At 39.4% G+C, this 16,243-nt stretch overlaps 1 protein-coding gene across 2 annotated transcripts in view; it reads left to right on the forward strand.

Moving 5' to 3' along the window:
* Positions 1–1,339: 1,339 nt before the first annotated feature.
* The window catches only part of PLA2G4B (phospholipase A2 group IVB), a 29,843-nt gene continuing 14,939 nt past the window's right edge, over positions 1,340–16,243 (forward strand). The window contains exons 1-11 of one of the 2 annotated variants that reach the window (XM_057365821.1): positions 1,340–1,474; positions 6,837–6,909; positions 7,864–8,031; positions 8,649–8,785; positions 9,478–9,609; positions 10,792–10,850; positions 12,616–12,658; positions 13,839–13,902; positions 14,359–14,486; positions 14,604–14,714; positions 15,817–15,854. In XM_057365821.1, the coding sequence (XP_057221804.1) occupies positions 1,454–1,474; positions 6,837–6,909; positions 7,864–8,031; positions 8,649–8,785; positions 9,478–9,609; positions 10,792–10,850; positions 12,616–12,658; positions 13,839–13,902; positions 14,359–14,486; positions 14,604–14,714; positions 15,817–15,854 (974 nt within the window). In that variant the 5' untranslated portion in view covers positions 1,340–1,453. The remainder of the gene's footprint in view (positions 1,475–6,836; positions 6,910–7,863; positions 8,032–8,648; positions 8,786–9,477; positions 9,610–10,791; positions 10,851–12,615; positions 12,659–13,838; positions 13,903–14,358; positions 14,487–14,603; positions 14,715–15,816; positions 15,855–16,243) is intronic. The other variant, XM_057365832.1, reaches the window with a different exon arrangement.

Below are 16,243 nucleotides of genomic sequence, written 5' to 3' on the forward strand. Positions count from 1 at the left end.
TTGTATTTSAAATATTGCAACCTAGCTAAGCACTTGGGTTCTCACCCTGCTCTTGGGCAAACCTGCATCTTGTCCTCCCTGGCGGTGAGCATGGTGGCTCCCTTGGCAGCCACAGAACAGTGTGTAAAATGTCAATTTGAGCTGTTGATTGTCACTTGCAAAAGCCCAGAAGCATCTGCCTAAAACTGATTTTAACTGGTGACTGTTTTTTGTGAAAATGTTTTAAAAGGTGGCTTAAGKATGATCCACAGTGTGCACCTGAGTTTCATGAAAAATCTAAAGCCAAAGATTTCAAGCAAACCTATTTTCCTAAACAAATATTGTGGTTATATTTAATCTTTTCTTCTCTTTTCAAAAGCCAAATTTATAAATACTATTTKAGGAATATTAACTCTTGACATTCTCCATCAGTTGAAGGTGTCCACTGGCTGTTTTGTGAGGCTTGRTCCTATCTGGTATTACTATGCCCCAGTGAGAACATCCTTTACTGCAACCTTGTGGTGGCCTCCAGGCCTTTTCCAAATCTGGATCTGCACACCATGAAATTGCAAGTGTGGATTAAGGTACAGACAGAGCAGATTGCCTGCAGCAATGTCCTGACAGGCACCTCATGGGCTGTCTGTCAGCAGGTCACTATAAGGAGAAGTGGGAAAACATGCTCCTGCCATCTCCAGGGAATACCTTAGGACCCAGCACTTAGGACTTAGGACTCAACAGCAGGTTGATGGGGAAACAGGATGGGAAGCTGGGAGAYGTCCAGTTATCAAATTCATGTAAGWMGCAGGTAGAGGGGAAGAGCYCAGAAGRCAWGCACRTTTCCCTTTCTCTGCCAATATTTACCTCAGTTTCCCCAGCATCTCTGCCTTGGCTGGCTAATCAGCCAATAGGTACTTCCAATGGAGGAGTCTTGAGTTACTGATTGTCACAAAAATTCTCAATAATATATTAAAATAAGTCCCTATAGTAGGAAAAGTTGAAAAAAGGGTTTGGAGGTGGGTCAGTCTCCCACCAGAAATTGTTAAGAGGTGAGATTCGGCTCTCCCCTCCCTTTGACTTGTTTTTTTTCTGGAGTATTTTGTGGAAGAACTTGAAAGCTACTAAAAAATCATCTTCTGACTAGATAGGTGGAGGAGATGGGACTGAAGGAAGAATTTCTGAGCATGTCAGAATCAACCCAGAAACCTAGCGGGACAATAACAAATTGTGAGAGATAACGAAGTGTCAGGTTTTCTGCTCACTTCTGACACTGCAGTTCTTTTCCTCGCACATGTAGGCAGGCTCTCCTCCACACAGAGGAGGCAGAGGGTGGAGCTCGGCGCCTGTATAAATTATATGTGTCCTTCAGGTTATTTCAGCAGAGCAGCAGCAGCACAACAAGCTGCCAGCGTGTTTGTCAGCTGACAGATCTGTAAACCAAATTGGGCTTTCGGTCGCTGCTGCCATCTTTGGTGCCATGGGGAGCCCACCAGCCAAGGTAAGAGAGTGGCAGCCCCATGCTTCGCTCTGCCCGAMACTGCTCCAGCTCTCCCGAGCAAACTCCCTCCCTGGTGCATCTGCTGGGATGCAGAGGCTGGTGCAGTGTGGCAGGGGCATCCTGAACTTTGCAGTCACTGCTCCCCCCTTTCACCTGGCAGTAACCAATATGTAAGGAGCTTCAGTGAAAACACAGCGAAAACGGGGCCCTTTGCTTTTATCGTGCGGTGTACGTGCCAGAGTGAAGTCTGTGAAGGAAAAGGAGGATGGCCTTGAARGATTTACCTCCCATAAAATGAAAGTGCTTTAGCTCCCTGCGTGCTTTTCTCTGGATAGCACATGCTCGTTGCTTGCCCCAGCAGAGATAAACCAACAGCTTTATCTMGCAACAAAGCATAATCTATATTACTTTAGCTGCAGGGGAGACCTCTAATGAGCTGTTCGGCTCCTCAGATTTAGCTATTTTTGATGTAATGTTTACAGCGTTTGCAATTCTAGTGGAAGTATTTCATGTCTGGACTTGAGTTTTCTAATAGTAATTCCCATTCAGAGGTTTTAACCAGTAGCTTTTAGTATAAAGCAACAGAACTATTAGCTGAAAATTCTTTTCTCGTGTATATCTTAAAAAAATAGTGGATGCGGTGTCTGAAAACAAGATGTGAATTATTTTCAGGTAGTCATTCTTTATGTGTCAAACCCTATGTCAGATTTTACAGCAAATGAAAGAAATATGGTAATTCATGAGTTTAAAATATAGTGATGTTATATTAATTAAAATATTAGATRCTAAGGTGTRTAGAKATCATTAATTGTGCCATGGTAATATTTGCAGGCAAAGTTAAAGATTCAGAAAAAATATCAGTAGCTCGAATGGATAGCTTAAAGGATAGATTAAAATATTCAAACATTGGATGCTCAAGGCAAAGAATATAAATTGTAAATGTCCTGTACTTTCTGGATAAAATTTGTGTATATTCTGCCTATCAGATTGAGACGTATCTATCTAGCTGTTGTAGCTATGAATGCTATCTATTTTAAATATCAATGTTGTATCTAATAAGACAATTCTAGATCTGATAGATGGGCAGACAGCTCAGGTATAATTTTATCTGGAAAGTTCCAATGACAAAGTTCTTGCATTTCATCCCAATGCTGCAACTGCTGTTCCATGAGTATGGACAGACTGGTTAATGGGCACCACTGCCAGAAGGYTTGAGCACAAGCACAGTTTCAGGTCAGAAAGCTTCTGTTTCCAAGGAAAAAGATTAATTCAGTACTGCAGGTAGCTCTGCTATTGTTGCAGGCAAACGCCAGTTTGTGAAAGCTGGTAAAATAGATACAGAAGTAAGAACAGAGTGGTTTTGTATTTTGTGTTGTTTTTTTTTTTTTTTTACATTAAAAAGCCCACATGTTTGGAAATGTGTGGATACTTCGAACTGTSTAGGAAGACCTCCTAGTCTCCCAGTTAGTTTTTTTCTCTTTAAGAAAGCTGCCAAATTGACACAGAAGTGATTGTCAGTATTAATCTACAAATTTTCRTWTTCRGAACAARRTGTTTTCTTCKGCCCAGACAAGAATAATCCCTCTTYAGAAGTTTTATTTTGTAGACYATGGAATAATTTTTGTCTGGTAAAATACTCAGAAATTTTGTCAATATAAAGCCCTGAGGGATCCACTCATATATGTAAAGAGGTGACTGATATATGTGAGCAGGAGATACATCCTAAATCCACAATGACTCTTGAAGTAATCCATCAGTGATAACATGAAATTACAGAATATGTTTGTAATGTGAATTGAATTTCCTCATTAGTTTTTCCATTTCTGATGATAAAATTTTGGACAACTGTGATTCCCAAGGAAAATTATACTTTTCTCGCAATGCTCTCTCCTTCTMTCCCCTCTCATGGTTTTCCATATTTTTTCAGTCAGTCATTTTTTCCCACTAGAACTTTTCATGCCTTTTATTTTAATGGAAGTCGGCAACTGTTTGGAGGGACAAATTGCTAGCAGTGTTCTCACTGATGGAAGGGCTCATAAACTCAGCCCATACTAGATGTTATAKGATCTRTGTGGAAGAGAGTGCTTTGGAACCMGGCTGGTCATGAAGCTTTCTTAAAATTTATAAGTTTATAGTTGTAATCTCAATTTGATAAATTGCCAAATTTCAGTTGAGCCAAATCCTCAGTGTCTAATATAAAATAAATGGTAAGAATATGCCAAATGATTACATTTGGTGTGAGATCTTGTAGACAAGATACTTTACAGCTTCTAGTACACCATTGGAGAAAGAAGTAATCCATGAAATAAAGTAATTAGTCATGTCTGAAAGATATTTATTAAGCTGAGTGATAAATCCTGCAGCTATTCAAAATGTCAGAAGACAGCAAAATCCTCATCTAAAGCTTAATAYAATTTGGCTTTATCCTGTGGTGATAACTGCTCAGAGAACTGCTTAGGCTTGGTGCAGGGAGAGTGAAACACTGACATTCCAATCAGCYTTCCAACATGTCCAAACCAAGGACATTTTTAAAACTAAAAAAATAGAAAAATAAGAAGGGAAGAGGTAGTTATGGGACAAGGTTCCCAGATTGGAAAAACTTCCTTAGAATATGAACTTTCTAGTGAAGGTAGCCATGAGATTTTGTTCTAGTAGCAGCATAGAGGAGCAGTAAAGACTGAAATCAAGCACAAGAGCACTTGGTAGGTTTTTCTTTTTTTACTGCCATCCACAGACTGTCTTGGTAGGCTCYTCAATATTTATGATCTTAGAGAAGATTTCATAAGCTCAAAGTTGTCTTTTTGGAATGAAACCTTAAGTGACTACCTGCCTGTAAACAAGAAAATTACGTGTCCTTCCAAAGCTGATCAGTATTCCTATGGAAGAAAGTCACTGAGTGTGTATTGTTACAATCACTGAGATGTTGGCAACAGATGTGAATTTTCAGTTTTTTTAAGGTTTGATACAGCTGTGGCAATTCTGAAATGCTAGTTTTATATCCTAATTACTGACTCTTGTGTATTTTAAACAGAAGTTACTCTCAAAGCTTGCTTTGAGAGTACAGAAATATAGTTGAATGCTAAATGCTACCGATTGAAAAGAAGTTTGTTGGTTTTTTGGGGTTGGTTTTTTTTTCCCCCAATTTTCAGCCTTCCCTTTGGTACTCAGGAGATGCTACTATTTATTGGCCTTGAGTGTTACTGCTTAGGATGCAACAATACACAGGTAGCTGAATCCCGCACTTTGTGGTTTTTTGCCTCAATGTCACACTACTAGTTTTCCAACAGAAACAGAATGATGTGCTTCTGGGAAGGCTGCCTTTGACTCTGGATGTTTATGCAGGGGTTTTGTTACTCTCTTCATGCCCGTACAAGGAACCATATTTCTTCCAGGAAGTGAACTAAAACCAGCAAGACCAATACAGCTGCAAGTCTGTCAAGGGCTGTCAGGATATGGTGTCTGTGTTCATTAAGTTGCATTAATTGTGAAGTTATATGTTGCTTTTCATGTTATGAAAAAAATCAAGTGGTTCCTTCAACTGTAATTACTTTTAGGCAAAGATTTCATTTTAGACCATCCAAATCAGACCCTAATAGTCTGCTCTGGTCTGTTGTTGAAGAAAATTAGCTCTGCCTTTTGTCTGATGAAAAAAAGGAATTAGTCCACTTCAGAATGGTTGTCACAGGCTGGAGTAGCCGCAGTCTTGGGAGAGGGATGGTTTCTGGCTTCCCTGTGGGATTTACACAGCCCACAGGGTTTATTGCGGCCACACTTTCCCGTCTGAATCTGTTTGCCTTTTACCCTGCRACAACACCAGGACTAAGCTGCACTGAATGAGAAGGAGTGAAAAGTCATCTTCCATGATGGTTCCATCATTTGGCAAATGTTGACATATTTAAGGAAAGCGATTGCTGTTGGAAGGGGAAGGGAGGAGGAGTGAGGCTCTCTGGCTGTAGTGGGAGGGGATGAAAACATTTCATTTATCACATCTGAGAGTACTCTCAAGATGTCCTGCAGATGCACCATTTTTATAAGCAATTAGGAAATTTTCATCACAAAAGGTTCAAAGCAAGTTTTATGCCAACATCCGTTTCTTCAGTGAAGGCAGGTTCTGAGAATGGCTTGGACTTCTGCTGAGCAAGGGGGAAGTTGATTTCAAAATGACAGGGAATTAGCATATTAATTAAAACCAGTCACCTCTGTAATTGTCTACATAATCCAATAATTCATGTAAATGAAAACCACTAGGAATGCTGAGTGAGTGTTCCAGTTAGTACTTCTGTGTTAAATAACTATTTGCACAAGAAAATTAAAGTCAAATTCTTTCAGTGAGCAACTGGAATCATATGGAAGTGTCCCAACTGGAACTTGTAAAGTCCACAATGCATTAAACTAAGAAAGTTTTAAATATATAAATTTTAAATTTGAAGAAGGACATACTCAAAAGAACTCTTGTCACACAAGAATAAATTTGCTTTGTGTTTTTATACAAATCAAGAGACAGAGTAATGTGATTTTATAAGTTTTACAAGGGTTTCTCTGCTCAGGGCAACTCTTAAATATTAATCTGAATTTTTAAAGTACGTAACTTTTAAGTGACATAATAAAATTTAATATTAAGCCTTTATTTGAACATGCTAATTCACAGTTCAAATGATATCCATCTGATGTAACATAAGTTACCTCTAAACAAGCCTGAATGAAACTGATTTCAGGCGATTCTCATATCTAATAAATATGTCCAGTAGTTCCAGTAGTCTTCACCTCATTTTAAAAGAATTTCAGATTAACTGTGGTGAATGACTCCTTCTGTAGAGAGGTTTCTCCTTCTCCAGCAGTTTGTATCTCCAGAGTTATCATTTCAGTGTCAGCAAAATTAACAGAGTGCTAACTTTCAAAATKAAATGGCCAAATTATTTAGTGACAGTGTAATGAGATTCTCTGTTTAGGCAAATAGAGACAATAGTTCAGTTGGTAGTTTAAGATTTAAGTTTAAGTTTTAATTTATTAGTGGTAGTGGGACCGTAATYCCAGCATGTTATTATTGCTTAATATTACTGACAAGCCATACTGATAAGGCACAGAAAAAAAAATAAAACAACAGAAAATTTAAGGAAAATTTAAATGAATCAATTTGAAAAAAAAGAAATAAGTATTTTTCCTGGTTTTGTTATTAAGATTGCTACATTTATATATGTGTTTATTCATGCTTATCAGAACATCTTTTACAAATGGCAAAAGTTCCATTGTGTRTGTACTTCCACTTGAGGATGATGGTCTCACTTCAAGAACAAGACAAGGACAGACTGTCTTGTTTTTGTATTTTGAGCTAATAAAATTATTGCCTTTGTTTTCTCTGCAGATGAAGTTTTGCCCCATCCACATGCTTTCTGTAAGAATCATACAAGCTAAGAACATCAAGTCAAGAGACCTGTGTGAGTTGTGGTTTGATTGTGTTTTTAGTCACCTCCAGAGTTTGCGCAATATTCTTAAGTTCTGAAGGTATGCAAGCAACGTACACAAAGCACAGCARTAGAAATACTAATGCCAGGGCTGCAATTAGATCAAATGTCTGAGGTGTCATTAGGTTGGAATACATCTCTAGTGGCATTTCAGGGAACTGGTAAAAACAAAGACACCCAGATGAATTTTCTGGGCCAAGAAGGGAAGGTGGACTTTGTTAGGACACCGCAATCTATGAATCTGCTTGGGCAGAAATTTTGCCGCACAGGCTGTGAATTTAGGGACCTTTTATTGAAATGTACCAATCGTGCATAATAATCAAAGGTAAATTGGAGAATTTCAAGCCTTCTAAAATACTTTATTTTTCAGGTCACATTAAATGATATTTATCCCTTTGGTTAAAGAGGAYGTCTGTAGATTCAGCCCTAAGCCCATGCTGAACATGCAGGCAAAACAGACTTTTCTGTGTACTTCACAGMCTCCCATGTCTTCTTCTCCAGGTGTGCTGTGGACCATTCAGCCATTCAGCTGCCATTTATGCAGAGGTGTCCCGAGGGTTCCTCAGTTAGGACAGAAACCTTGAACACCCTTTTGTCAGTGTTGAGACTTCTGGCCTGTGTGTTGCTCTAGCGAAAAATGGCTCAYTCAGCAAAAAATGGCTCATTCAGCAAAAAAAGCTTCATTTTGCAATGATTTTCTTGTGTTACAGCTGAAATCATCCATGCCTTGCCATGCATGGCTGAGCCTGGATGTGAGGGAGCCCGAGGGAGTGAATCTCCTGTTGGTTAACTGCCTACCAAAGGCTTACTGTGCTCCAGTGGCAAATGCCACATGGCACTGTCCAGAGGTGGCCACTAGAAATGTGTTGGTGTGACAAGGCCTGTATTTCTGAGTTTCAATGATCTCTTCTATCTACTCTATTGAAGGGACAGTTCCACTTTCGTGCCAAAACTTTGCGGGGCAATGTTATTCACTGCTCGATACCAGTCTGAAGTATTTAGGCATCTCGGGCTGCAGTAGAAATCTTCAGTCAAGTCCTGACTCCAGCTCTGAAAGACATCACTTTGGAGATTTCCGTTGTCCAGCTTCACAAAGTAAATGCACTTCCCCACCCTGGCTTTCCCYGAAGGATGGCTGCTCGAGGCACTGACCGCACTAACCATAAGGAATAAATACAGCTGGAAGGGAAATGAAGATTTCCAACTTGGAAATTGGGCCCATGCTGGCCTTGAGCTGCATCAGTTCATCTCACCTAGTACCTAACACCTCTACAGCCACTGCGTCCCCTCCGCATGTTGGTGTGGCTAGACTGGGCAAGCCAGTCTCTGCTCTTTGCTGTAATATGCATTCTCCTTTCCTTAATCATCCTAACAGCCCTTTTTGGAACCAGCTGGAGTTTCAGTTTAACTTTTTAACATCATTGACTGGAATTGTAAGGACTATKCCCGAGGAATGGTCAGCATAGTCCACTTTCCTCTTTCTCTTCACRTGGGAAACATGGCTCTTAGTGTACTTTGTGCATGCATGTGTACATTTGCAGTTTGTAGTTACTCAGGAATTAGATGGTTATCCTTGGTTGTTTCCAAATGGTGATCTCTTTACTAATTAAAAAAAAAAAAAAAGTAATATTTATTAATCTCCAGGATTATGGCCTAGCCCTGCTTTTCACCTATAACATTGGCATCAGGTTTTTAATTTTTCTCTGCTGCAGTGACTGCGTCAGACTGCTATGTGCGCTTGTGGCTGCCGTCTGCTTCACCTGGAACGCTTCAGACCAAAACCGTCAGGAATTCTGACAACCCTGTCTGGAACGAGACTTTCTACTTTAGGATCCAGAGAGAAGTTGAGGTAGTAAAAAAAAATTAGRAATTTCACATTTTGCGTAGCTGGGAGTCCTCACTTGAAACCCTGTTGATCTACTGTGCTAAATAACTTTAGAAAATGCTTGTTTAACAGACTGGTTGGTTAGTGCAGAGCAATAGATGTAAGCAGCAGTGTTTCCCTCAGCTTTTTACAGACACTGGTGATGTAAATGCCTGTATCTAAGCTAGTCCAGGCTCCCTTTGTTGTCACCCGAGTGAAATAAGCGCTGTTGTAGCACAATTCCATGCTATTTTGGAATGGCTAATTTAGAAAAAGCTTTTCCTCCACTGGTTCTAAGGGAAGARCAGAAAAGTTGCTGTGGTGTAGACAACAGATTTAATCCTTCCCTAAATTGTGGCATTTGGAGAACTTGGGGGATGAAGAAGCTAAGTGTTTTCTTTGGGTGGGTTATCACCCAAAGGTGATATGGTGCAGAGGACTGGCTTATCTTCCATCTCGGGAGAGTGGGAACTCTCTGTTAGAGGTAGTTGTTTTCTATTTCACAAGTTTCCCAAGACTGGGTTTAATAATGTTCTACATTAGCAGATTCCTGAGGGAAAGGACATGCTTCTTTATTCTTACTGCTCTGATAGTGAAACARCTGCAAAAATCTAAATTTTGTTTGTTTTTGTAAAGGAAGGTCAATAAGTGTTGTTATTTATTTTCTCTGCTACCAGAACATTTTRGAATTGGCAGTGTGTGATGAAGATCCACTCACCAAAGATGACYTGCAGTTCACAGTTCTTTTTAATCTTGCTAGAATCAGACCTGGGGAGAGAGTCCGCGAGACATTTGCTTTGAAATCAGAGGTAAGGGCTAAAAACACAGGGGAAGATTGACAAGAGGTCATTGTCCACTTTGTCTTCCACGTTAAGTAGGGTTTGGATGTTCATAAACAGGTAGCCTTATATGTCATTATCAATACCTCACCAAAACAGATACAGTTTTGCTGTATTTTTGTGACTTCATGAATCTCTTTTTACAAATTCAGAAAATGAAGCAACTTCTCGCTCATGCTCTGTGAGACATAAAATACTTTAGTAAGAAGCATCTGTAAATAATAATTTTTCCCTTTTATAATCCAAATAAATACTTCCYTGCCTTTCAGCTTTAATCCACTTTTGCCATGGTTAGGGAACATTTCCTCTTACATGGCAACKTATTTATTAAAAACATGAAGACAATTCAATTATTGCTTGAATTGAATGATTCTTTCAGGCTTTTCCTTGTTGGTGTTCATGTTGGGCTTCCTTCTAGGTGATTCAGATTTCTCTAGCCCATAGTAAAGGAATGTCTGTCCTGSTAACATCTTTGGTATTTTATTAAGGAGCCCGTGAAAGAGAGTTGTGCAGTAAACAAAGCTGGGATAGGTCTGTGACAGCTCCTGGGCTTGTCTGAGCTGTGGCTGAGGTGTTGCTACACACCTTGAAGGAAGGAGACAGTTTGTAAGAACAGCTACCTCTCACATGCTGAAAGCTGTTAACATGGATTTTCCTTGTGACCCTGCCATTGGTGCTGTGCACTTCTCAGACAGTGGCTGAGTCACTGGGAAATACAATGATTCAATTACCACATCAGTCACTTGCCTAATTCATCTCWTCTGGATTCAGTTCAAATGTGATTTAAATGGTTTGTATGTGGAAATGTCTCTGGCCTTAGTCACATTTGTTGCTGGGCTTCAGTGCCTTTTACCCGTGGACAGTACCTTGGAGAGAGTCATTATATTTCCTTTTCAATCAAGCTTTCTCTCTCTGATTGGAGATATGTATAATTCTACATATCACACAATGGGAGACTATTAATCTTATGTGCCTTTCACAAGTCTGTGTTTTCTGTTGCAATCTCAGCTTTGGAAAGACACAGCAGAGAGCTTGTTTTGACATCATTAGCAGAAGAGTTGTCAGCCCTGTAAGTGCTTTTTAGGTGTGTCTGTGCTGCCAAAATCTCACAGCCTCCAATAATCGGTGTTTATTATACCCTTTTCTTTTTAGACAGAGATGTGCAGTAAGAAATGGGAAAGTTTGGAAGTGGAATTCTGGATGGAAAGAATGTGAGTAAAATTCCGAAGCTGAAAGGTATAGATCTGCCAGGTAGTAATAACATCTCAGAGTCTGAGAAACTTCTTCCAGCTCTTTGTCCCAGCAGTCAACCTAAACGACAGTTTCAAAAAAATTTTTAACCTTAACTTCTCTAGCTAATTCCACCCTTCAGTCTGTTTCATACAAATCTTAAACTTCTGTTGAACTTGTATTTCCAGATCCTGGAAATGTAATAAAATTGTCACAAGTGATAACTTATACACAAGATGCATGTGAAACTCAACGTGAGTGCTCTTCAAATTGTTGCTATTAATTGAGCAATGCCTAGAGCACTGTGGGATTGCTCAGAGACAATAAAACTTGTATTATTATAACATGGAGTTATGTAGACAGTATTAGAAAAGTCACCCATTAGGTGATAGCTTAGTTAAATTGAAAAAATATACAAATAATGAAAAGAAGACCATCCCTCTGAATGTGGTAATCAGCATTGTCTGGAGGAGAACAAGTCCCATAAGATAAACTTTATCTGTCTTAAATGCTATCACAGGTTTGGTTGAAGAAAACCCCCTAAACTATGCATTCCAGAATATTTGAGCTTAGCATTAGCCAAAAAAAAAAAAACCAAACAAAACAAAACAAAAAAAAAAACGAAAGTAGTCCAGTGAAAACTGGCTGACTGCATGATCAGGAGAAGGGGCTGTAACTGTGATGTTTAGTTCTTAAACATGAAGAAACATGTTGTTCTTGGTTAATTTCTCTTACAGTAAAACTCAAGAAAATGTATTTATTTTACCTGTGAGAGATACCTTAAGAGATGGTATCATGTATGGTGRTGGTAATCATCTCCTGCAAATGTGGAAGCAGTCACAGCTGATATATAAAAAGRTCAGAATGAGATGCAGTGCTTGGGAGCTGGATTCAGACTAGAAATAAGAGGAATGTCTTTCACTATTCAAGTTATAGGACATGTGGGGGATTTCCATCCTTGGAAATCAAATCTWGTTATTTAAATACATTCTACAGCTGAAAYAGAAGTTTTWWGGCTATAAACRRTGTTGGGTAAAATGCCCTGAACATACAAAGGCTACAYACTACATAACTTCAATGTTCTTTTGGGATATATTGAAAGCATTTATGACTGTGTGCAACACAGGGGTGTTGGAACATGGGCCTTAGGGAAACATGCTGTTAGTAGACTCCATACTCATATTATTAAATAACCACATCATTCAGTGACAGACCAAGGTCTTGCAAAGTAAAATATCTGGGACAAAGACTTTTTATTGCTTTCTTCTGTGTTTTGCAATCATACATACAGCACAGTGGGAGCTAATTCTTATTTGCCATTCATTTGTGATAGCCATAAATKATAATCTGGAATAGTCAGAAATGTCTTTCCTAATAAGTTTTTGCAGAACATGTTAATAGTAGTCTGTGCTTTCCCCAAGTCGTATGGTCATTTGTGAATAGCAGGACATGATTCCACATATACCAATCTGCCTTTGTTCTGCTGTAACTTAGCACATAGGTTTAAGCATTAATATCTTTATGGGCTTTTCTGTCTTTCATTTTGTTTGGCTGCTGTATTTTGGTTCACATGCTTAGCAAGATATCGTGTATTTTACCTTTTAGAAAACAAATTGTGATAGCATAACTGCATTTAATCTTAAGTGGGAAAGGTCATKAAACTGTTATTTAAAAAATTAAAGCATAACAAAAACCACATATTCATATGGCTTTTTTTTTGTTTATTATTTGTTTCTGTCTTTTCAGTCCTGGCCCTCCAGAGCGCCTCATTACCAATGATGTTTTAGTGGTAAGGTTYAGATGAGAATTTATCTTGGAGTGACTTCTGCTTCATTTTGATTCTCTCCTCTTCCCCGCATTTGTAGAGCGCACAAACTTCCAGGATAGATAAGAGCATGGTGCACATTTTAAGGTCAGAGATGTGGGACAGTTCCCTTTTGTTACAGCTCAACTGTTGCCCTCTCGATACAAAAACAGAAGCTCTGTCTGTTCAAGCCCTCAGCTATTACAAATGTCAATATGTTGCCAAGATGTGGTTTGTTGGTATTGCAGAACCCCATATTTGTTTTTGTTCAAAGGAAAATCTGGTTGTGTTTCATGTAACACAGTGAGGCACTTGGCAGGAAAAACAAAGGTTATAAATGGTCTGTAGAAGACAGTAGTAGGTATTCAGTRTGCTTATGACTGGAAGGGTATCTAATAGAGCAGCTTTTTGGGAAATGAGTTTTTAAATAGGTGTTTTAGTTGTAGAAACATAGAGCCCTGTTTTGGTATTAGTCAGCATGTGGTGTGCCAGCTGTCCTCTCAGGCTGCTCCAGCAGCTAAGGAGTGCAAAGTTTTTCATGCCAACCACTCCAAGCCYGTGCACGGTTCCCAGGTGCTAGCCCTTGATTCCCCTGAGGCAAAATAACACATATTTTATTCTTTCCCCCTCATTTTCTGTGTGAGGCATGAGAGTTGCAATGATTGGCATGCATTGTTCCCAAAATGACTTGGAAAACTGTCCTGGCTTGAGCCATTAAAGCTGAACTGGAATGACTCAGGTGCAGGGTAGGGTGGAATAAATCCATGATTTCCCGACATCAGGGCCARCAAGAAGACGCTTTGTAGACTAATCACTGCCACAATACACAGAAACTCATCATCAGGTGTTGCCCCCCACCATTCCTAAATAATTGTCAGATGTATGTGTTTAGACACCAGTGTGTTGACAGAGTTTCTGATTTTGGGATAATTTGAATGGGTTAACAATCTCTGACAATGCACCACTGCATTGACCCTGAAGCAGTGCAACTTGGGCCACTGTCCTGGAATACTGAGCTCTGAATTTTCTCTTGGATTGCTCCCAGCACTGAGACCAGTTCAGCTGGTTCTGTATTATAGGTAGTGGCTGTCTGTATGATGTTTCATTATATGCTGCAGATGTGGCATTTGTTCTCTTCAWCCTTTTCCATTCCTGCCTTCTACAGTCCCGTGAGGTTTGCTGCTTGGAAGTGCATGTGGACATTAACGAAAGCAGGAAATATTTGAGAGGTATGGCAATTTCTCTGTGAACTGAGGACATGACCAAATCAACCCTATTATAGTCATTCAGAGCCAGATGGAGGCATTTTAGAGTACAGAGACAAYTAAGAATRTTCTAAATTATATATAGGTAATGAWATATGATCTAAATAATAAAATGTAATGCACTGAAATGCCTTGAACTTCTCCAGTTGTAACACTGATCTCTGTGTCTTTTCTTGAAGCTRTCAAGTTTGGACACAGTAGACTTTGGTGGTAGAAGTGAGAGAGAGTGCTGACTCTGGGAGCACTCTAAGCTGTGGGGTAAAGCAGGAGTGCCAGTTCYTGTGCTGTAGTGGACTGGCCAGTGGGGCACCTTACACAGGAGCTAGCACAGGAAGTTACTCCAGCAGAAAGCCTGCCAACTTTGTTAGCTATTTTGCCTGAACAGCAGTATTATTCTCTAAGCAAACCTGTTTTTACTAGAGGGTAAAAATCTCGTGCTTACGGTGCCTGCATCTCATGAGAGAAAACAGAAGACTACAGAGAACACGGATACTTTCTACTTCCATTGCTTGAGGGCTTGGGAGCCAGTCCTAAAAGTCAGGCTGCAGGTAATGGAAACCATGCAATGCTGCTGTTCATACTGCTTGGTTGTTTCCAGTGTCCAAAACAGCAAAGAGCTGCATTGTTTCTGTTCTGTTCTGTTCTGTGTTTTTTGTTTGGTATAGAAAGTTTCTGATAAGGAAGATGACGACAGCAATTTAAGTGACACCTTAACGGTACCACTGAAATTTCTCCCTGTTGGACGTAAAGTGAGAGTAACCCTTCCTGTAAGACATGTAAGTGTTTCATAATTTATATGATCTTCTGGAGAGAAGAGTAGWATAACCCTTACTATTTATCACATTATTATTATTCTGAGTGAGAATTTTGGGCAAATACAGGTTTTCTGTGAAAAAGGTTAGTTTTCTCTGAGAAATATGAATTTTCAATGATTGAGAGCTCATCCTGGCAAGTTTGAGATGCATTTCAGACCAACCTCTGCTGTACTTTTACAGTTATAGGAGAATATTGAATACCTCAGCAAGGTTTTGGGATACCCCACTGCTCTTTATCAAGCCTGGGTGCTAGTTCAGCCTATATACCTAAACTTTAGATGGCTGGAATTAAATGTGTTGCATTATGCCTTCAGGAAACAATGCTGTAATATTCTTGCAAGCGTACAATTGTGATGGTAAGTGGTGGAGAGGTGCAACTCTAAATTGCATTAAAGGCAGTAGTAATGCTGCTTTGTGGCCAGGTGGACTGGATGGTCCTTGAGGGTCCCTTTCATCTCAGAATAGTCTATGATCTGTGGAGCTGTTAATGATAGCCAGACATCCTTTCTAGAAATGAGAGGCAAAATAGGAGAAGAATTTCTTAGCAGTCTTTTCCATGAAGAGAAGGGAGAACGAATGTTTGTTTTGCCGCTAGTGATTCCCCACTTCTCTTTTTGGACTCTCTTACCTCCAGCTTTTWGGAAGGATGTGGTGACTGGTACTTCCTCTTCTATCACTGTCTTTATCTTAATTTTCAGGAATATTTCAGCGCAGGTTTTAGTGGGTGGCAGTAAATGCAACCAGAATATTTGGGTACAGAGGGTGGCAATGTGACACTGCTGCTAGGTTAGCCTATTTCATGGACAAATATCCATAGTGAGGAAGAAATCCTGTTTCACAGCCCATTGTTCAGCCACTTCCACCCCTCCTGCCKCTCTTACTTCGCTGTAGAATATGTTTGGTGTTTAGTTACTTTCCACCTCTTTCCTGCTACAATTAAAAAAAAAATAAAAATATGCAGGATAGTAGCATTGGGACTTTGCAGGAGGCACTGAAAATTTGGATACAAAACTTCTCTTTTTCCTGCTCATTSATGTTCCTGCTCTCATCTCTTTGTTTACAGAATGTGCCACTACAGTTGTACCTCCAACTAAATGATTGGTAAGAGGACCAGCTTGTTTTTTTTTGGTTTTGTTTTTGTTTTTGTTTTTTTTTATCTAGAGGTTTTGTTGCTCTTTGAACTCTGAAATCTAGAACAGAGTGTCCTTTATTTAGATATAAGGAATGCACAAGACTAGGGGCAAAATATAACAATAGTTAAGTCACCATTAAAGAGTCACCACAAGAGATCAAAGCTAAATGTTCTGTGGCAAAGGAGTTCCACCAAGACACACAAAAAATTATGAGAGTTTCAAACAGKGAGGAACTTAGTCACTGAGTGTCCTTGGTATCAAAGAACCAAAGAGTAAAACTGGAGGTTTCTTCAAAAAGGGCACAGGAAGACAGCAGAGGGAAAAGAGAATTTGAAGTTACAAAACATCAGGGTCCAT

Source organism: Malurus melanocephalus, unplaced genomic scaffold (genome assembly GCF_030028575.1).
Source record: "Malurus melanocephalus ecotype Western Australia unplaced genomic scaffold, MMel_1.1 scaffold_2, whole genome shotgun sequence".
In the NCBI taxonomy this organism is placed as follows: Eukaryota; Metazoa; Chordata; class Aves; order Passeriformes; family Maluridae; genus Malurus; species Malurus melanocephalus.